Source organism: Carcharodon carcharias, chromosome 19, assembly GCF_017639515.1.
Source record: "Carcharodon carcharias isolate sCarCar2 chromosome 19, sCarCar2.pri, whole genome shotgun sequence".
In the NCBI taxonomy this organism is placed as follows: domain Eukaryota; kingdom Metazoa; phylum Chordata; class Chondrichthyes; order Lamniformes; family Lamnidae; genus Carcharodon; species Carcharodon carcharias.
In genome coordinates, this window is record NC_054485.1 from 104,492,779 (window position 1) to 104,515,579 (window position 22,801).

Here is a 22,801-nt window from a genome sequence, read left to right on the forward strand (position 1 = left end):
GCCCATCAGCCCTAGACTGACACTTCAGTGCCGTACTGAGGGAGTGCTGCACTGTCAGTGGTGCTGTTAAACTGAGGTCTCCAAAGTGGACATAAAAACTCCCATGGCACTATTTCAACGGGAGAGAGTAACTATTGCAAAGCAACCTCCAGGTTACATTCTCGCCCTCTATAAAGCTTAAAACTCCGTTCATCTTTTTAATTCAGTTAGTATCTGCCCACTACATTTCAGTGTCCTGTCTACATGGGACCCCGAAATCTCTTTGGACTTCCACTGCTCCCAGCCTTTCAAAAAGTTACTCTGATCTCCCCCGTGGTTTTGGTCCAAATTGAATAAATGCGCCCCTAACTCTGTTGAACTCCACTTGCCACAGTTTCTCCTGCTCACTTAACCTATCGATGTTATTTTCTGCTCATGTCCATATGGAGGGGATGGGGAGTGGAGACTGTCAGCCACTCGGTATCGTGCCACGTATTTCAACAAAGAAGGGTACGAGGAGATCCTGATCGACCCCATCTGCATTTGAAGAGCTATAGCAGAAGAGAAAAGGCACCTTACGGGGTCGGTGACTGGAGGGTGGGAACTTCAGATCTTTGCCAAAGGGGCTGGAGGGCGGGGAGATTGGGAGCAGTATTCTAAGTGGAGAGCTCCGCCAGAGGGCTAGCACCTGCAAGACAGGCCGAGTGGCCTCCTACTGTGGTGCCAGTGTCATCGGCAATCGGGCTTTCCCTTCATGGGTGGGCTCAATCAGGATAGAGAAGGGGCCCATTCCACACTGGTCCTCACCAACTCTAGGGCCACGGAATGGAAGGGGGTGGGACCTTTATTAACCAGGAACACCTGCTTCCCCCCACCCCCCCACCGCCAAGTCCAGGTAGAGAGGACATATTGAGACCCCACTGCCCAGTCCAGGTAGAAAGGACATATTGAGAATGGGAATAAGTCAAATAGTTTCCTGACAGATCATCGTCAAGACTTATAAGTGGGCAGAGAACAAGATGGCCACAGCTCCGGGCTTCTAATTACTTCCTTCCCCCCTCCCCCCCCCCACCCCGTGCTTTCAGTTGGTGCTGGGAAGGTTTTGTTGGTGACACGAGCCTGTGTGAGAGTGAGCAAGCCGTGGGCCTAAACGTCAGAGCCAGGGGTCAATTTAATAAACGGAGGCTTCCTTCTGATTCTGTTTCCAGATGAATTCTTCCCCAGGATGTCGAAATTCTTCACCGTTTTCATCCTGTTTCTCATCGTGCTCCTGGGATTAATGGCTGGAGCAGGGTACTACCAGTTCAGAAAGTGGACAGATATGAAAGGTACAACGCAATGGCCATGGACAAGGCACCGTTGTGAGGCAGGGCATCATTTTGAGTCAGGGCTTCGAGACGAGGTGAAGACATGTGAGGCAGCGTGCCATTTTTGAGACGCGGGTGTCAATTTATGGAGGTGGGGCAATTTTGAGAGCGAGCACAAATCATGGAAATTGAGTAACGAGGGCACGGTTTTGAGACAGTGTGCCATTTCAATACAGGGAAGCATTTTGGGATAGGGGCACCATTTTGAGACAATGTGCCGCTTTCATACAGGGAAGCATTTTGATACGTAGCACCATTTTGGGCCAGAACACCATTGTATAAGACAGGGCGCCATTAAACAGGACACATTTTGAGGCAGGGTGACATTTTGAGAAATGGTGTCATAAAAAATGGACCACATCGAGAAAAGTGCCATTTTCTTTGAAAAGAAGTAACTGGAACACCATTTGGAGACAGTTTGCCATTTGATGACAGGATATCATTTTGACACACGGTGCTACTTTGATACAGGGCAGCAACTTGTGACAAGGTACCACTTTGAGACAGGGCACCAGGTTGTCATTGTAAGACAGGCACTATTGAGAGGCCATCATTTTGAGACAGGGTGCCATTTTGAGACTGGTTGTCATTGTAAGACAGGGCACCATGGGAGAGAGAACCATGTTAAGAAAAGAGCACCATTATGAGACAGGGTGACATTCTGACCCGGTGCCATTTTAAGGAAGTGGGGAAATTGAGAGACAGGACATTTTTTGTGGAAATGCAGGAATTTAGGTATGGGGTGCCATTTTGATAGTTTTGATACTAGGCAGCATTTTGCTAAATGGCACTATTGTGCGTCATCCATGGCACCATTTTGATACAGGGTGCCATTTTCAGGCAGGGTACCATGAGGAAATTATGCCATTTTGAGGAAAGTAAGCCATTGTGAGACAGGATGCCATTCTGAGAAAATGCAGCCATTTTGAAATGGTACCATTTTGATAGAGGACACCACTCTGAGGGAGGCTGCTATGTGAGGCATTGAAAGACAAAATGCTGCAATTTTGATACAGTGCATCAACTGGTAACGGACCTCGGCGCCATTTTGAGACAGGCTGGTATTCTGAGGATATTATGCCATTTTGATACTTGGCGGACTTTTGAGACAGTTCACCATTCTGGGGTGTCAATTTTAGAAAAAAAGGTTGCCATTTTAAGATTTGAGATGGAAATGAATCTTCCTTTCTTGAATTAAATAGTTAAATCGTGAGAACTAAACAGTTAGCTGTAAAGGGGTCTTCAGGAGTTGGGCTCTGTTGCCTGGGGACCAACTCCCTGAGAGGTGGGAGGGGCTGCAGTGGGGAAGCATGTGATCTAAGATGGTGGAGCTTAATCTAGTCAGTGATGGGAAATTTGCACGCTCGCTATTTCACAATATACTCTAATTAAATGGGGGAGAGAATTGGCTTTCACAAGAAAATCATATGTTGTGTGCCATACCGCTGCTGTCCTTTAGTAAACAGTACATCAGCCGCCTTGCCCAGGAACAACTAATAAATATTCATGAATGTGTGTAGCATATGTGTGTGTTTTGTGTGTGTGTGCCAAGTAGTGTCTGTGTATGTACGTAGTATTTGTGTAATGTGAGTAGTATGTGTGTGCATAGTGTGTGCGTTGTGTGTGCGTCTTTTGTCTGTACTGTGTGTGTGTGTCTGTCTGTCTTGCTGTGGTATGTGTACTGTGTGCGCATGCTCTGTGTGTGTGTGTGTGTGTAGCCTGTGTGTGTGTACTCTGTGTATCCTCTGTGTGTCCACCTTGGTGTCGTATGTCTTGTGTGAGGTGTGTGTGTGTGTGTGTGTGTGTGTGTGTGTGTGGCGTCTGTGATTTTGTAGTGTGTGTGTGAGATCAAACAGTGCAACGTATGTACAAACCTCTCTGTTCTCTTTCAGAGTTACGCAGTCGGCCAGCGCTTGAAAGTAAGTAATTTAAACATTGCTCCTACCATCTTTATGTGCCCTCCATCAATTGTATCAGAGTGCCAGCCATGACCAATGGGTAGCACTCACACATGTAACTCAGAAGGTTCAAATCCCGTTCTGGACACTTGAACGCAGTAATTAAGGCTGACACTCCCAGGGCAATACTGAGGGAATGCTGCACCATCATAGGTGCCACCTTCCTGACCAAGACCATAAACCAAAGCCCTGTTTTCTGCCCTCTCGGGTAGATTCTGGGGACTTTGGAAACATTTTTCCCTGAAAAATGCCAAACTGGGCCTCTTGGTTATAATTTGTGAATTCCCATCGAGATGCTCAGTAAGAGTTTTGGTGGTTGAGATTCTGTGGGGGTGGGGAGGTGGGGGGTAGCGATTAGTAAACTAGGAGGTTGTGAGTCCAGTGCCAGGCGGATCTGGTGAGAGGCAACAGGGAAAACAGAATTAATTGTGAAAAGCTGTCAGTTCATTGTTTTTAAAAAAAAATAGGCACAGTCAACTGGTTCGATGATGCCAGTCGGTGAAAGGGAATCTGTGCCCTCCTTGCCAGTCTGGTCTATACCTGGGCCCATACTCTATGGTCAGTGAAGCTTTCTGAAGGAGACTAGAAAATAGCTCATGAAGAAATTCCACCACCGACCCCTTAACAATTCATCAAGGGGATGGGCCCTGCCAGCAATGCCCATACCTTGAAAGCAAATAAGAAAAATTGGAACAGGAGGAGGCCATTCAGCCTGTTGGACCTGTTCCACCATTCATTGAGATCATGGCTGACCTAATGACCTGACCCCATTTGCCCACCTTTGCCCCATACCCCTTAATACCCTTGGAGAAATATACAATGTAAGGGAAATCAACCAATTTATACTGCATGAGAAGAGAGTGCTAATTCGTTGGCAAGTGGACGCTGAATGGTAGTAGTGTTGCCTTCAAGAATGCACCAGTTGGTGGTGACTGACAGTTAACTGCCGAGCATTGTTTGAAATTTACACCAGGCAGCTTGACCCTGATTGGCTGCCCAGTTTAAATTTCAAACAATGCTTGGCTGTTAACTGTCAATCATCATCAACTGCTGCATTCTCCATGGCAACGCCCCTGCCAATCAGACTCCACCTGCCAACGAAACAGCACTCTCTTCTCATAGAGTATAAATCGGTTGATTTCTCTGACATCGGTATTTTCTTGCGAATGTCCTGATGAGTGCAAGATGAAAAACTTCAATAAAAATTGTCTCTTTTTTTCAGCAATAAACAAGTTCTGTATTACTGAATGGCCTCTGGCTAACAAAAACCTATCAATCTCGGATGTAAAGTTAACGGTTGACTCAGCACCAGTTGCTATTTGTGGAAGGGAATTCGAAACCTCCATCTCCCTTTGTGTGCAGAAGTAACTCTTAATTTCACTTCCTGAAATGTCTGGCTCTAATTTTAACATGAAGCTCCCCCATCCTACACCCGCCAACCAGCGGCAGTAGCTTCTCCCTGTTAACTGTTCCCCTTATTAATTTGAAAACTTGTGCCAAATTGCCCCAGAAGCTTCTAAACTCCAGGAAAAACAGCCCCAGTGTGTTTGATCGCTCCTTGTGGCTTAACCCTTGGAGTCCAGGTTTCATTCTGGTAAATCTACACTACACTCCTTCCAAGACCACAGAAACATAGAAACTAGGAGCAGGAGTAGGCCATTCGGCCCTTCGAGCCTGCTCCGCCATTCATTATGATCATGGCTGATCATCCAACTCAATAGCCTGCTCCCGCTTTCTCCCCATACCCTTTGATCCCTTTCGCCCCAATAGCTATACCTAACTCCTTCTTGAAAACATACAATGTTTTGGCCTCAACTACTTTCTGTGGTAACGAATTCCACAGGCTCACCACTCTCTGGGTGAAGAAATTTCTCATCTCAGTCCTAAATGGTCCACCCTGTATCCTCAGACTGTGACCCCTGGTTTTGGACTCCCCCACCGTCGGGGACATCCTTCCTGCATCTACCCTGTCAAGTCCTGTTAGTTTTTTATAGGTTCCTATGAGATTCCCCCCCCTCATTCTTCTGAAGGAGGTGGAGCTCAGAACAGAACACAGTTTTCTAGATGTGGTTTAACAAGAGCTTGGCGTGGCTGTAACAAAAGCAGGAGATGCTGGAAACACACAGCAAGTCTGGCAGCACCTGTGGAGAGGGAAACAGAGAGTCAACGTTTTGAGTCCATATGACCCTTCTTCAGAGCTGAAGAGAAGTGGAAATGTGATGAAATTTATAATGTTTAAGGGAGGGGGCTGGAGCAGGTGGAGCTGGATAGAAGGCCAGCAATAGATGGGGACAAAGGAGAGATTGACAAAAGATGTCGTGAACTAAAGGACATCTTATGTAGCTGTAGCCTGACTTCAATTTCTTTGCGGTTCTGGTCCTCTAGAAATGCTCATGACCTGGGCCGCCAACTCTCTTTACTAGTTAATAGTCAATTGCCAATAGTTAACTTGTTAACTCCTGTTAACCGCTGAGCTCGCTGACCTACACTGGCTCCCAGTCCCGCAAACCCTCGATTTCAAACTAAAGCAAAATATCGCGGATGCTGGAAACCTGAAATAAAAACAGAAAATGCCAGAAAAGCTCAGCAGGTCTGATGGCATCTGTGGGCAGAAAGAAACAGAGTTAACATTTCGAGTCCGTCTGACTCTTCCTCAAGTCCTGAAGAAGACTCATGTTGGGCTTGAAACGTTAACTCCGTTTTTTTCTCTCCACAGACGCGGCCAGGCCTGCTGAGCTTTTCCGGTGTTTTCTGTTTTCAACCTCGGTTTCAAATCCCGCCTCCCCCTATCTCGGTAATCTTCCCCAATCCCACAATACCTCCGCGCTCATCGAATTCTGGTGTCTCGAGCTTTCCTGATTTTAGTCGCTCCAACGCTTTGGCTGGGCCTTCAGCTCCAGAAGGTCCTCTCCAAACTGCTCCGACTCTCCACCCCTCTCTCCATCTCCAAAAATGCAGTATAAATCCGACCTCTCTGACCAGCCTTTGGGAAATCTATCCTAATATCTCCTTATGTTGCTCGCTGTCGGATTTAGTTTGTTAATGCTCCCGTGAAGCGGCCCGGGATGTTTTATTATGCTTAAGGGGCTATGTAGCTACAAGTAGGAGTTGAGAATGGCTGCCCATTGATCTGTGTTCTCTTTTATTGCAGAATTCAAATCTGTAATGGAGCAACAAGGTAAGAGCCAATTCACCCCTGTCGAGACTGCTCCTTGAATCGTAGAAATGCTTATCCACGACTGTCTGTGAATCGAGAATGTTCCAGAGCGTCCAGGTTAGAAAATCAGTGTAACACCCTAAAGCTTCCAGGTTTGTGTGGCTGGGACGCTGCATGTGTTCCAGAGCACTCCCTGAAGTCAATGGGATACTGGGGTTCTCGGGAGGCGATGACGTAGTGGTATTGTTGCTGGACTAGTAATCCAGAGACCCAGGGTAATGCTTCGGGGACACGGGTTCAATGGTGAAATTTGAATCCAATAAAAATCTGGAATTAAAAGTCTGATGACCATGAAACCATTGTCAATTGTTGTAAAAACCCATCTGGTTCACTAACGTCCTTTAGGGAAGGAAACCTGCTCTCCTTACCTGGTCTGGTCTACATGACCCACAGCAATGTGGTTGACTCTTAAATGCCCTCTGAAATGGCCGAGCAAGCCACTCAGTAGTAACCAACTGCTACAAAGACATAAAAAAGAAATGAAACCAGATACAGTCATCCTCACGGAATCATACCATACAGATAATGTCCCAGACACCACCATCACCATCCCTGTGTATGTCTGTCCCACAAGCAGGACAGACCCAGCAGAGGTGGTGGCACAGTGGTATACAATCAGGAGGGAGTTGCCCTGGGAGTCCTCAACATCAACTCCGGACCCCATGACATCAGGTCAAACATGGGCAAGGAAACCTCCTGCTGATTACCACATACCGCCCTCCCTCAGCTGATGAATCAGTGCTCCTCCATGTTGAACATCACTTGGAGGAAACACTGAGGGTGGCAAGGGCGCAGAATGTTCTCTGAGTAGGGGACTTCAATGTCCATCACCAAGAGTGGTTCGATAGCACCACTACTGGCCAAGCTGGCCGAGTCCTAAATGACATGGCTGCTAGACTGGGTCTGTAGCAGGTGGTGAGGGAACCAACAAGAGGGAAAAACATACTTCACCTCATCCTCACCAACCTGCCTGCAGCAGATGCATCTGTCTATGACAGTGTCAGTAGGAGTGATCTCCGCATAGTCATTGTGGAGATGACGTCCTGCCTTCACATTGAGGATACCCTCCATCGTGCTGTGTAGCACTACCACCGTGCTAAATGGGATAGATTTCAAACAGATCTAGCAACTCAAGACTGGGCGTCCACAAGGCGCTGTGGGCCTTCAGCAGCAGCAGAATCTGTAACCTCATGGCCCGGCATAGCCCCCACTCTACCATTACCATCAAGCCAGGAGATTAACCCTGGCTCAATGAAGAGTGCAGGAGGACATGCCAGAAGCAACACCAGGCATACCTAAATTTGAGGTGTCAACCCGGTGAAGCTACAACACTACTTGCGTGCCAAACAACAGAAACAGCAAATAATGGACAGGGCTCAGTGATCCCACAAACAACGGATCAGATCTAAGCTCTGCAGTCCTGCCACATCCAGTCGTGAATGGTGGTTGAAGCGGGTATTTCCTCCTATCCAGCAATTACCACATAGGCCAGTTGAAGAGGTGAAACTACAGTCCCCGATCACACAACAACCACAGAGACTCAGGCTTCATTTCACCAGTTTTATTCAAGCATATACAAGGGAGCCACAATCATTCCTAAGAATGAAGACCCAGCTCCCAGACTGATTACATTTCACTACTTTTGTACTTTTTCTTATCACAATACATTAGAGTACATCTGAATATATCCAATCGGTAACCGACACACCGGTCCCATGCTAACTCTATCCTATTGAGTACCTAAACAGGTGATTTTGCTAACCAATTATTCTAAAGGGTGTATACATAATTATATTATCCAATCAAAATTAAAACACGTATGCAAGACCTTGGTTCTCACAACTCAGAATTGCTTGTGTTTCATCAAAGAACTCTCTTGTCTTTGTATGTCCTCCCATATCTCAGCTAAACCTTCTGCCCTGTCCCTATCTGAGAGAGGAGTATATCTAAACTAACTTTATGTTATGTTTTATCTCCAGTCCAGCTCTCAAGGCTTCGCCACATCATTGCATCACTTGAACGGTTCTGCCTGTGGCTGGACATTAGCTCATCTCTTGAAACTGTGTAAATCGCACAAACTCAAGGCCCCTTTGTGTGCAATATACATCTGCTTACCCTCAGCTGTCATTAGGTTTAGCATCCATGGCTGCTTGGAGATTTTAAGTGCTCTTCAGTAAATTCTTACAGTGTTCTCAGCATTTTTAATTTTCCCCTAACACTGGTTGACAATTAAATAACTCACTGGAGGCGGAGGCTCCAAAATATCCCCATCTTCAACGATGGAGGAGCCCAGCACATCGGTACAAAAGATAAGCCTGAAGCATTTGCCACAATCTTCAGCCAGAAGTGTTGAGTGCGTAATCCATCTCGGCCTCCTCTGGAGGTCCCCAGCATCACCGATGCCAGTCTTCAGCCAGTTCGATTCACTCCATGTGATATCAAGAAATGGCTGAAGGCACTAGATACTGCAAAGGCCATGGGCCCTGACAATATTGTGGCAAGAGTACTGAAGACTTGTGCTTCAGAACTTCCTGCACCCCCAGCCAAGCTGTTCCAGTACAACACTGGCATCTACCGAGCAATGTGGAAAATTGCCCAGGTATGTCCTGTACACAAAAAGCATAACAAATCCAACCCAGCCACTTACCGCCCCATCAGTCTCCTCTCCACCATCAGTAAAGTGATGGAAGGGGTCAACAGTGCTATCAAGCGGCACTTGCTTAGCACCAACCTGCTCACTGTCGAAGGGTCATGAGGACTCGAAACGTCAACTCTTTTCTTCTCCGCCGATGCTGCCAGACCTGCTGAGTTTTTCCAGGTAACTCTGTTTTTGTTTTGCTCACTGACACCCAGTTTGGGTTCCGCCAGGGCCACTCGGCTCCTGACCTCATTACAACCTTGGTTCAAACATGGTCAAAAGAGCTGAACTCCTGAGGTGAGGTGAGAGCAACTATCCTTGACATCAAGGCTACATTTGACCGAGTGTGGCATCAAGGAGCCCTAGCAAAACTGAAGTCAGTGGGAATCGGGGGAAAACTCTCCGCTGGTTGGAGTCATACCTAGCACAAAGGGAGATAGTTGTGGTTGCTGGAGGTCAATCACCTCAGCTCCAGGACATCACTGCAGGAGTTCCTCAGGATAGTGCCCTCAGCCCAACCATCTTCAGCTGCTTCATCAATGACCTTCCTTCCATCATAAGGTCAGAAATGGGGATGTTCATTGATGATTGCACAATGTTCAACACCATTCGCCACTCCTCAGATACTGAAGCAGTCCATGTCCAAATGCAGCAATATCCAGGCTTGGGCTGACAAGTGGCAAATAACATTCATGCCACACAAATGCCAGGCAATGACCATCTCCAACAAGAGAAAATCCAACCGAGAATCACTCCTTGATGTTCATTGGCATTACCATCACTGAATTCCCCACCATCAACATCCAGGGGGTTACCATTGACCAGAAACTGAACTGGACTAACCATGAAAATACTGTGGCTACAAGAGTAGGTCAAAGGCTATGAATCGTGTGACGAGTAACTCACCTCCTGACTCCCCAAAGCCTGTCCACCATCTACAAGGTACGAGTCAGGAGTGTGATGGAATACTTGTCTGGATGAATGCAGCTCCCACAACACTCGAAAGCTTGACACCACCCAGGACAAAGCAGCCCGTTTGATTGGCACCACATCCAAAAATATTTACTCTCTCCACCACCGACACTACATTAGCAGCAGTGTGTACCATCTACAAAATGCGCTGCAGGAATTCACCAAGACTCCTTAGACAGCAACTTCCAAACCAAAAACCACGACCATCTAGAAGGACAAGGGCAGCAGACACATGGGAACACCACTACCTGGAAATTCCCCTCCAAGCCACACACCATCCTGACTTGGAAATATATCACCGTTCCTTCACTGTCGCTGGATCAAGATCCTGGAACTCCCTCCCTAACGGCACTGTGGATGTACCTACACCTCATGGACTGCAGCAGTTCAAGAAGGCAGCTCACCACCACCTTCTCAAGGGCAATTAGGGATGGACAATAAATGATGGTCCAGCCAGTGATGCACATATCCTGAGAATGAACACATGTAGATGGCAAACTAGTAAAGTAAGCTTGACATGAAGGAATTAGTTTTTGTTCAGAGGGCATTTAAGAGTCAACCACGTTGCTGTGGGTCTGGAGTCACATGTAGGCCAGACCAGGTAAGGACAACAGATTTCCTTCCCTAAAGGGCACCCAGATGGGTTTTTTACAACAATGGCTTCATTAGACTTATAATTCCAGATTTTTATTGAATTCAAATTCCAGCAACTGTCATGGATGGGATTTGAACCTAGGTCCCTAGAGCATAACCCTGGGTTACTAGCCAAGCGACAATACCACTACACCATTGTCTCCCCCAAGGTTGGAGTCGTTGTCTAATGAGTTAATTGACTTTGTGCCAGTTGAGATATACTGGGCCTAGATATTGGCCTGTTACTCTGCTCATTCTTGATACATCTTTTCTGTGTTTTTTTTTCAGAGGTGCTCAAGGGCAATGTTGGTGAGTTTTCCAATTCAAACACTCAACTGGGCACTTGGGCAAATGTGTGTCAATGTCAGCCAGGCAGACATTTTCTGTTGCTTTCTCTTGTTTTGATGGGAATGCTCCTTTCTGTTCCCAAACCCTGGAATAGTCCATGAGTCAGCTGACAAGTTTGCGGGCCAGTATTGCTGAACAGAGCAGGGCCCAGAGGCTGACAGCTTGACACTAGTTGGTGTCATCCCAAGTTCACTGGGGTTGAGCGGGGCTTATCCCCTCTTACACCCAAATCAGACAGTGCTCAAACTGACCATCGCTTTTTCCACACCCCCTCCGCTGCCAACATCTCCTAATGTGCTCCCCTCCCAGGAGAGAATGCTACACCATGGCCTCCGGACAGGTCCTCATAATGGCCGTGACCAAGGAAGGGATCTATTTCCAGAGGATCGAGGACAGTTGTGAGGCGTGACCCATTACCCCCAATCAACTCAGGCCCAGGCTCGATTCCAGTTAAGGCCCCAAGTTCAGGGGACTGAAAAATAAACCCCCCCCCCCCGCCCCCAAGAAAATGCTGGAAAAGCTCAGCAGGTCTGGCAGCATCCGTCGAGAGAGAGACAGAGTTTCCAGTCCATATGACTCTTCCTCAGAGCTAAAGAGAAGTAGAAACGTGGTGGGTTTTATACTGTTTAAAAAGGGGTGGAGCAAAATAGAAAGTCAGGGATAGGTGGGAGTTCCAAAGACATTGACAAAGGTGTCATGGGCACAAGACAAAGGGAATGTTAACCGTAGTGTTGAAGACGAAATAAGGTGCTGATGGTGGCAAGTTGTAATGAGTGGTGTGCCACAGGGACAGTGCTGGAAACTCAACTGTCTACAATTTATATAAATGATCTGGATGAAGGGATGGATGGGATAGTTGCCAAATTTCCTGATGACACAAAAATAGGCAGGAAAATAAGTTGTGAAGAGGACATAACGAGGTTAAGTGAGTAGGCAAAGATCTGGTAGATGGGAAAATGTGAAATTGTCCATTTCAGCAGTATTATCTAAATGGTGAAAGATTGCAGAGCTCTGAGGTGCGGAGGGATCTGGGTGTGCTAGTGCATGAATCACAAAAGGCTAGTCTGCAAGTATAGCAAGTCATTAGGAAAGCTAATAGAATGTTATAATTTATTGCGAGGGGAATTGGATACAACAGTAGGAGGTTATGCTTCAGTTGTACAGGGCACGAGTGAGACCATATCTGGAGTTCTGTGTACAGTATTGGTCACCTTATTTGAGGAAGGATGCAAATGCATTGTAAGCAGTTCAGAGAATGTTTACCAGACTTATACCTGGAATGGGCAGGTTGTCTTATGAGGAAAGGTTGGACAGACTGCTGGAGTTTAGAAGAGTAAGAGGCAACTTGATTGAAACATGTAAGATCCTGAGGGGTCTTGACAGGGTGGTTGTGGAGAGGATGTTTCCTCTTGTGGAAGAATCTAGAATTAGGGGTCAGTGTTTAAAATAAGGGGTTGCCAATTTTAAAAAGAGATGAGGTGAAATTTTGTCTCTCAGAGAGTCATGAGTCTTTGGAATTCTCTTTTTGAAAAGGTGGTAGAAGCAGGGTCTTTGAATACTTTTAAGGCAGAGGTAGATAGATTCTTGGTAAGGAGGTGAAAGGTTATCGGGAGTAGGCAGGATGCAGATTTCAGGTTACTATTAGATCAGCCATGATCTTATTAAATAATGTTGCAGGCTCGAGGGGCTGAATGGACTACTCCTGCTCCTTGTTCGTATGTTTGTATCACATAGCAGAATGTGTTAATAGCAGAGCAAGGCTCAGTGCTTTGTGAAGGCAGAACAAGTGACAGATGGCCCTGTGTGGGGGGGATGTTGGGGAAAAAATTTAAAAAGTATATAAAAAAAGAAAATAAATTAGATTAAAGCAGGAGGAGAGAGTTCATGATCTGAAGTTGTTGGACTCAATGTTAAGCCTGAAAAGCTGTTCAGGAGACTGAGCTCAGATCCTGGCCTGGCATGCCAAAGCTCAGATCCAGGCCCAAGGCTATAGGTTCAAGTCCGAGGCCTGATTTTATTGAATGGCATAGCAGGCTCAAGGGGCTGGGTGATCCACTCCTGCTCCTAATGCATATGTTTGTATCCTCAGGCCAGGCCCAATTCAGGCCTGAGGTCAAATCCTGGCTCCGCAGGTCTGAGCACAGTTCCAGTACTGAGGATAGATCCAGGAAAGACAGGCATGAGCTCAGGTCAAGGCTCGATCTCAGATCCTGGTCTGATGCCTGGTCCAAGACCGAGGTCAGATCCAGGTCTGAGGCCTGGTCCAGGACCAAGCTCAGATCCCAGTCCAGTGCCTGGTCCAAGACCGGGGTCAGATCCTGATCCAGGACTGAGCTCAGATCCAGGTCCGAGGCCTGGTCCAGGACTGAGGTCAGATCCCAGTCCAATGCCTGGTCCAAGACAGAGGTCCAATCCTGGTCCAGGACCAAGCTGAGATCCAGGTCCAAGGCCTGGTCCAGGACCAAGGTCAGATCCAGGTCCCAGGCCTGGTCCAGGCCCAAGGTCAGACCCAAGTCTGAGGCTGGCTTTGGGCCTGAAGTATGGTCCAGGCCCAAGGCCAGTCATTGTGAAAGATCTTTCTATCTCTCCCTGGATAGTGAAAACTTCATTTGATCCAGTTTCTGTAGATTTGTACAAACACGAACATCGTTTCTCTACCATCAAACTAATTTGCCTCTTTTATTTTCCCTCAGATAATGCTGAAGCTAATTTACGTAAGTTGCTCTCAGTCTAATGTGAGAGGGAAGTTTCCTCTCTCTCTTTCTCTTCCTCACACACACAAACACAGTCTCTCTGTCTCTGCATCTAGGGACATTTTACTACATTAAAGGGACTACATGAATACAAATTGTTGTTCATTCTTTCTCTGTCTCATAATCTCTCTCTCGATTTGGACTTGGGAATTGAAAATGAGAGCTGAGAGGATATACCTATCAGCAAATACTGAACAGGAAGACTGAGGAGTGAAAAAGTTCGATTGGGTTGAGTTGGAAAAGATGTTTTCATTGCTGGAGGAAAATATTGAGATGGACCTGTTGGGCTGAATGGCCTGCATCTATCCTGTGGACTTGATGTGTGTGTCTCTCATTCTGTCTCTCACTCTCTCACTCACTCTGTATGGCTCTCTCACTCACTCTCTTACTCACTCTATGTATGGCTTTCTCACACTCTCTCTCTCACTCCCTTTCTCTTTCATTCAGTCTCTTTCACTCTGTGTTTCTCTCTCTCTCTCTCTCTCTCTCTCTCTCTCTCGTGTTTATTAGGAATACTATTGGATTTTCATGTCTGGAAGTAACAGCTGGGCTGAGACCAGGGTGAAGTCGGGCAGTGTGAGGGAAAGTGGAAATAGGTGGCCTTGGTCGGGTCTTTCTGATTGGATGACCTTTGATGGAGGATGGTAGGCTTTCACATTTGAATGGAACATTGAATATGTCACAGCAACCTGGTATTTTATTAACAAAGGTAATTTTTCTTCATTACAGTTCGCGAGAAGATGCTATCTAAAATAGGTAAGTCTCACTGGGCAGTGCTGGCCTAAGAGTGTGTCGGTTTCTCTGCTTCCTTCACCCACAGTGTGTTATACCATAGGATCTTCAGAGCCAAGCTCCTCCTGTCAGAGTGGGGCTGGATAGACCTGTGGGTTATCTCACTGCCCTATCATTCACTGGGTACATGATTGAATCTAGTGTCAATATTTGGGGTAGGGTGTAGCTGTGGGTTACCACACTGTCCTAACGCTCATTGAAGGTGTGATTGAGTCCAGTGTGGATCTGATGGGGTAGGATGGTGCTATGGGTTATCACAGCTCTATCGCTCAATGGAAACTAGTGTGGAAGATGGGACGCTCTTGGTTCTCTGGGTTAACACACCAGCTGCCAATGGAGTGTTACTGAACCTCCTGAATGTACCTGGACAGAGATTCCTCAATTCTCATCGTTAGAGCCAGAAGTTACAGATAAGAAAAGGCCAATGATCCAACAAAGCCCATCCCTCCAGAAGGTTCAGTTCTTCCCACCAGCAACATTCCCAAATCTAAGATCTTTCCTTGACATGAATGGAAGGACAATGGCAGCCACTTGGTTTCTGGAATACTCTGCCCTGTGTTAAATTGAGGTTGAGTATGTTAAAGGAATACTTGTCAAGATATGAATCAAACTGTGTTGTAGTGGACTGAGGAACTGGTTTGATAATCATAAAACATTTACCTCTTTGTGTTTTCAGCTGCCGAGCGGGTCATCACTGCTGCAGGTGAGAAACACTTTGCAGTCATTTTCCTTACATTCTTCCCAGGTTTCCCAGGCCTCAAATTGTGGGAATTCACTCATCAACCACTTCCTTCAGGCTTAACATAACAAACGCTGGTCTTGGCAGCGGTGCCCACACTCTGTGTAAGAATACAGGGAAAAAAAATCCTTTAATAATATTCAACTCACCAACTGAATCATTCCTTAATCTTCGAAATACAAGGGACTACAAAACTGGACATCATTTAACCATTAGGCTCGGTTTATTCTGGTGCTTCCCTCGCTCCAAGGCCAGTGTAGCCTTCCTCTGGTACTGTGCCCAGAACACGGTTTCTCTAGATGGAGTCTGGCCACAGCGCTGTACAACTCCAGCAAAATTCCACCCCTTTGATTCTAGACCCCTTGAGATATAGGGAGAGGGCACGGGACATGGGACTAATTGAATAACTGTACCAAGCTGCTAACACACACGTGAAGGGCCAAGTGGTCTCCTCATTGCTGGACCGTGCCATGATTCCGTTAACCCCTTTGTGTACCTGTCCACTCATCCTCAGTGATTTTTAGACAATGGCAAAGTCCTGACCTGTGACCTCCTTTTGTGTTGCCAGTTCCTGTGACCTTCGACCCCGAGACGGCCAACCCCTATCTGACGGTCTTGGAGGACCGGCTGACCGTGATTTTCAACGACGATTGGCAGGAGCTTCCACAAACCACAAAGAGGTTCAACTCCCGTCTCTTTGTGATGGCGGAGGAGGGGTACAAGACAGGGAGCCAGTACTGGGAGGTGCTGGTGGGCAACAAACCAGACTGGGATCTGGGAGTGGTCAGGGAGTCCATTCCCAGGGACGACTGGGTTACCCTGAGCCCGGAGAACGGATACTGGACCATTGGGAAGCGTGGCGATTCCTACGAGGCCAATATCACTTCTCCTGAATCCATCTTGTGCAATTCAAGTGTTCAAAGGATTGGTATCTACCTGAACTGTGAGGATGGGGTGGTTCGGTTCTATAATGCCGATGACATGGTGCTAATCTACAACTTCAGCGCTACATTCACCGAGGAAATCTACCCATTCTTCAGCCCTTGGGGATCCCGAGAGGTCATGAAAATCTGCCCTTTGTAGGTCCGCGTGATCCAACTTGGGCTTACTCAAGGGACCTTGGACAATAAAGATGGGCAACATGAGAACATCCGAAGCCAATTCTCTTTCACAAAGGGAAAAAGATGGCTGAGTATTTGTCAAGAAGTGACAAGGACAATGCCATTTGTATTTAAAATGGACATCAGGGTTGAAAGCCTCGATGGTACGCTCACCAAAAGTAAAGACTTTGTGGGATCTGCACGACGACACAAATTGTTTGTGCAAAGGGAAACAAGTTTAACACCTTTGTTGTTCTCGGTCCACTATCCCTCCTGCCCTTGCCCCAGCTCCCAGGCCAGTTCCCTCTGGAATGTGTTTCTGCTTGGGGAGAGGCATGTGGGGAATCAAGAATAAAACTGGGAGGTATGAATATAAGATAGTTCCAAATGAACCCAAGAGTGAACTCGATCCGTCCCTCCACCTATTTGTTCATCCAGCAGATAATCAAAATCCATTCAGTGGTCATACTCAGCTTTAGTGATGAAGGGAAACTGCGATGCCTGAGGCTGTCGATTAAACTCTCAGCATGATACAGCCAGCGGACTACCCAAAGATCAGTCTCCCAACCACTCTTTCTGGCTTCACCCTTTTTTCATTCATTAAACATGATTCCTGAGGAATATTCCCTTGTCATTCCCTCCCCATTCCATTTCCTCCCCTTTCCTTTTTCATCTCTCTCAACCCACTGGAGCACAATTTTTCCCCCCAGTTTGGAAATGGGCAGGAAGAGCCAAAAAGCTATTTGACTCCAGGGGCATCACGGCTGAGGCCCAGTTTCTGCGTCACTTGGCGTCCTTGCCTTTTTCAGCAAGGCTCTGGAGAATCAAAACAGAAAATGGTCGGGCAGCGCCTGTGGAGAGAGAGAAAAAGACAGAGTTAATGTTTCAGGCCGATGATGTATCATCAGAAATTAGAAGATGTTAGAAATGCAACAGGTTTTTAAACAAGTACAGAGGCAGGGAAAGGCAGGGATAGAACAAAAGGAAGCTCTGTTATTAGGTAGATGGCAGGAGAGATTAAATGGCAAAAGGGTTGACGGTGTAATGGGACAAATAAAGAAACACTATCCTCCAGCAGGGTGGGACTGCTCTCCATTCTTATCCATCTAATTATATTCCAAGAATCCTTGCAATGGCTTCACTTCCAGATCCCGCACCGTTACTTCTGGTATCCGCCAAGGATCTATCCTTATCCCCCTCCTATTTCTCATCCACGTGCTGCCCCTTGGCAACGTCATCTGAAACCATGAGAGTTAGTTTTCACAAGCACGCTGACAACCCCCAGCTCCAGCTTACGGCCAACTTCCATCGATTCCCCCACTGTTGATAAACTATCCATCTGCTTATCCAACACCCAATACTGGATGGGCAGGAATCCTCTCCAGTTAAATTTTGGGAAGACTGAAGCCATTCTTTACAGTCCCTGTTCCAAATCCATTCCCAAGCTACTAACTCCATCCCTTACTCTGGCAGCCGTCTGAGAATAAACCGGCCTGTTCACATCTTGATGTTATATTTGACCCCAGATCAGCTTCCAAGCACAAATTCACACCATCATTAAGACTGCCTATTTCCATCTCCATCGCATCTTCCGACTTCACCCCTGTCTCAGCTCATGTCCTCCTGAAACTCTCATCCAATGCCTTCATTCCCTGTTCCAACTCACTCCAGGCTGCTCTCCCACATTCTACCCTCTGTAAACTTAAGGTCATCCAAAAGCCCTGCTGCCCATGTCTTAACTTGCACTAAGTCCCATCACCTGCCACTCCTGTGCTCACTGACCTACGTTGGCCCCCAGTCAAGCAACATCTTGACTTTAAAATTCTCATCCTTGTTTTCAAATCCCTCTGTGGCCTCCCCACCTCCCCCCCCCCTCCCCGCACCCAATCTCTGTCACCTACGCCAGCCCCACAACCCTCCGAGTTCTCTGGGCTCATGTAATTCTGGCCCCTTGAGCAACCCCCAGTTTAATTACTCTGCTATTGGTGGCTGTGCCTTCAGTTGCTTAGGCCCCAAGCTCTGGAATTCCCTCCCTCCAACTCTCTGCCTCTCTTTTATCCTTTAAGACAATCTTAAAATCAACCTCTTTGACCAAGATTTGGTCGTCTGGCTGAATATGTGTTGTATTCTGCTTTGTAATCTTCGAAATGCCTTGGGATGTTTTGTTAATTTAAGATGTACAATTTGTTGTTATTCTAATCAACCTGTGACTGTTGAGAGATGGCAATGCATATTTGTAATAAAATAAAGCTTCACTCCCAGAATTGGGAAGTGTCTTTTTACACTCTGTTGTGCAGTCACTGAAACACAGCCGTTAGTTCAGTCCCCAGATGAAGGCAGGTTGCCTACTCTCCAGGAGTACCCTGGACTCTCCTGGAATTGAAGATTAATCCCCAGGATACTGCAGGGAAACAAAACCCAGGGAGGAAAATAAATCGCTGGGATGTTTGAAGAATCACATTCGTTCAGCACTGTATGTTCACTAGTTATGAAAAGGGGCTTGGCAACCAATCAGGGAAATGAAGATTCTGCTCGCTTTCTGATTGGCCATGGGAGGGTGGCTTGCCATGAGGATGGGTGTTTAGGTGACCAATGGTGGGAGAGATTTTTAGGGGGTGGGGGGCTGTGGGGGAGCAAAGCAGTTGAAGGTCAGAGGTCATGTGATGAAACCTTCAGGGAGATGTCCAAGCAGAGTTGCCAGCACCTGTGACTTAATGATTATCTGACACTGCACTGCCCCCATTGTCGAATAGACCTGGACTTGGGCGCTTGCTGTATGTGGCTCATTCTGTGCCCTTATTCTCCAACCCACATTCCCATCCTCCTTACCCACCGACAGCAGGGGCTCACAGTGTTTCCCCTGTGTTACCTCTAAAAGAAGGAACTTGCATTTCTCTTGCGCTTTTCATCATCTCAGGATTCCCCCATAGCACTTAACAGCTAAAGAAGCACTTTTGACATGCAGGGCGCTGTTGTAATGCGGAAAATGCAAAAGTGAATTTGTGCGCAGCAAGATTCCTGCTAACAGCAATACAATTATGACCAGATCATCTGTTTTCATGATGGTGATTGAGGGATAAATTTTGACCAGGATAACTCCCCTCCTCTTCCTCCAATCGTGGATGAACAAACTTTCACATCCACCCAAGAGTGCAGATGGGGCCTCAGTTCAACGTCTCAATAGAAAGGCAATAGTTCTGACAATGTCGCACTCCATCAGTACTGCATGTCAGCTTGGATTGTGGGCACCATTGCCCGGCATGGGATTCAAATCTATGACCTTCTGAGCTGGAGATTGTAGTGTAAGGATATCCGGCATAGTGAGGGTTAATGTAGGAGTGGGAAACAGTACCGCTCACGGTGTGACGTAAAGAGACACATGACCTGAGACAAGGGAGAGTTGTGCTCTGGACAGAGACCCATGTAGAAGCCAGCATGGAGTTAGCTCATAGTTTTGGGCCAAACTCTATATATACGTATATAGTTATGTGTTATCAATAAACACAATGTTCAACCTTACAAGATTCAGAATCTCTTTGTGAGACCTACTGAACAGAACATATACAACAAGGATGAGCATGCTAACCATTGACTCAGGGCTAAAGGAATCTATTGATCTAGAAGGAAGCACCTGGTTGGCTGTGAGTCACTTTGGAACATGCTAAGGATATGGAAGGCTGTATAGGAATGTATAATGTTCTTTATCTAAGTTTATTCTGATCAACGTTTAAGGCAAAATCAACTTCTTGCAATCAAGGAACAGATGTTCATTTGTAAAAATGAAATCTGAGCTTAAGATAGCTTACATGTAGGTTTGAGCAAATGTAAAGGAACCTGTTACATTCTAGAGATCCAGGTACTGTGGCCAAGGCAAATAGCCTTCAACCAAGTGAATGGAAAGCTATGAATGATAGTCACCTGAATTTACATTAATGACCCCAGTGGCTAAAGACTGTATACTGGCACACAGTTCCTATCTTGAGAATAGGAACATAGGGAATATGATCAGGAGTAGGCCTTTTGGCCCCTTGAGCTAGTTCTCTGCCTGAAGGCAAGTCCTTCACTGAAGTGCCATGGTGAGTAGACAGGCCCTGAATCTACTTCAGCCACAACAGGAATTGAACCCTGCACTGTTTGCACTGATCTACTCTGCACACTAGCTGCTTTGCCAACCGAGCTAACCTGCCTCCCCATTGCTAGGACTCTAGAAATCAGAATTTAGGCTTGTGTCTAATTATACCTCTATAACATTGCTCATCTCCGAACCAGCCTCAGCTCATCTGCTGCTTGCCTCATCTACCATCCCTATTATGAGGCAGCAGATGACATGTGCCAAGAGGATCAAATCCATGAGCAAAACTTGATCATGCTATCACAACAGTTTTGCAATTTGTATTTATTTCAAGATGCGTGTCCTGAATTCAGAAGTAATAAGTCCATCAACACTTCAGAGATGTTAAAATAAATAAATTTAAATAAATTAAAATATTTATTAACAAAAGAGATTTCAAGCACATACATAGAACTACAAATTACTACTATAATAATTCCTAAAATCCCTAATTAACCTGGCTCTCAGTTACACACCCTTTAAGGCAATGGTTCAAAAATAGATTTTAGATTTTAAACAGATCCAGCAAATTAACACAATACCCTGGACAGTGGAATTCAGAATGGCTCTCTCCAGCATCGGTTTCTGTACAGCAGGTTTATGCACAAATGCTGGAGGCTTCTCACACTTCTGTTAGATTTTACAATGCCTTCCATTGACACATAGCCTCATTCTCCTTTATAAATGTTTCTCCCTTTTTAATATGTAAATTCCAATTTTTTCCGAATGTCTTTGGAACTTTACCTTTCTCATAATATAAATCTTTTCTTGTTGCCACTATATATTGTCAGTGACACGAGAAAAATAAACACATTCCCAAGCTTGCTTGTCTGGCTATTTCTAAACAGACTGAGATCCCTCTGAAAACCAAATCCCCCTTTCTATCTAAAAATGCAAATTCCCTTTACACCTTACATGCTGAGACCCCAGCCATGTTTACTCATTAGCATATTAAAGTAATTTCTACACCTTACTTCTTTTGATAACTTCAACTTGCAGTCTGCTTGGCTATGAAATATAATTAAATCACACAGACAGACCTAACTATTTACCCCCATAAACCTACTTTACAATAGACCAGAAAAATATTATGAAAATTATTATATCGTCATGACCATCCCATAAATCACCCGACAAACTCTTAAATATCAGGAGATTTGCTATAAAAATTACAAGCTTTAATTTTTTAATTCCAAAATAAAATATATATGGGTCAAAATCCTGGAACTCCCTCCCTAACAGCACTGTGGACAGCTCACCACCAGTTTCTCGAAGGGCAATTAGAGATGGGCATCTCTAAAAAAACACTGTCTTAGCCAGCGACATCCACATCCCATGGAAGAATGAAAAAAAGATTATGAGTTGGTTGATAAACCTCACAGGTAGATGATTTAATCTCAAACATGCCAGAGTTCTTTACAAATCCATATAAAATGCATCTGAAAATGCTTTGTAAAAACCTTTTTAAAAATTTACCCCGTTATCCCTTTGAAAAAGAACCCGCCCTCCCACCACAGTCATGTAAGAATGTAAAAGAAACAAAAGAATTGCATTTCTATAGCACCTGTCACCACCTCAGGATCCCACTCCCCCCCCACCGCCCCACCCCACCCTCACCACATTGCCCCCCAACTCCCCTCCCCCAGAGCATTTCGCAATCAAAAATGTTTTGTGAAGTGTAGGCACCATTGCAATGTTGGAAACGCAGGAGGTAATTTGTGCACAGCAAGATCCCGCAAAGAGCAATGTGATAACGACCCGTTTTCCTGATGGCGATTAAGGGCAAAATGTTGTCCAGTTTTATTAATAGCTGACAGGGCTGCCTTCTTATAGGATGAAACCTAACCCACGTGTTACATCTCAATGCATTAATACGTTAAAAATACATCTATCCTCAGTGGAGTAACAATTATCACCTCCGAAGCTGACTTCTTCATACTGTGATAGCTAAGACAATACAAACATAAGAATAATAGCTGATGGCTAAAGACCCTCTTATATGGGTATAAAAACAGAAAACTGCGGATGCTGGAAATCCAAAACAGAAACAGAAATACCTGGAAAAACTCAGCAGGTCTGGCAGCATCGGCGGAGAAGAGCACAGTTGACGTTTCGAGTCCTCATGAAAGGTCATGTGCTCTTCTCCGCCAATGCTGCCAGATCTGCTGAGTTTTTCCAGGTAATTCTGTTTTTG

The 22,801-nt window shown here is 45.8% G+C and overlaps 1 protein-coding gene across 1 annotated transcript in view; it reads left to right on the forward strand.

Annotated features, from left to right (window-relative positions):
* Positions 1-22,801, forward strand: part of LOC121291305 — a 96,891-nt gene that overhangs the window by 25,131 nt on the left and 48,959 nt on the right. Inside the window, exons 5-12 of the mRNA XM_041212378.1 lie at positions 1,188-1,307; positions 3,239-3,265; positions 6,456-6,482; positions 11,053-11,073; positions 13,806-13,826; positions 14,595-14,621; positions 15,334-15,360; positions 15,965-16,477. Coding sequence (XP_041068312.1) covers positions 1,188-1,307; positions 3,239-3,265; positions 6,456-6,482; positions 11,053-11,073; positions 13,806-13,826; positions 14,595-14,621; positions 15,334-15,360; positions 15,965-16,477 — 783 coding nt within the window. The remainder of the gene's footprint in view (positions 1-1,187; positions 1,308-3,238; positions 3,266-6,455; positions 6,483-11,052; positions 11,074-13,805; positions 13,827-14,594; positions 14,622-15,333; positions 15,361-15,964; positions 16,478-22,801) is intronic.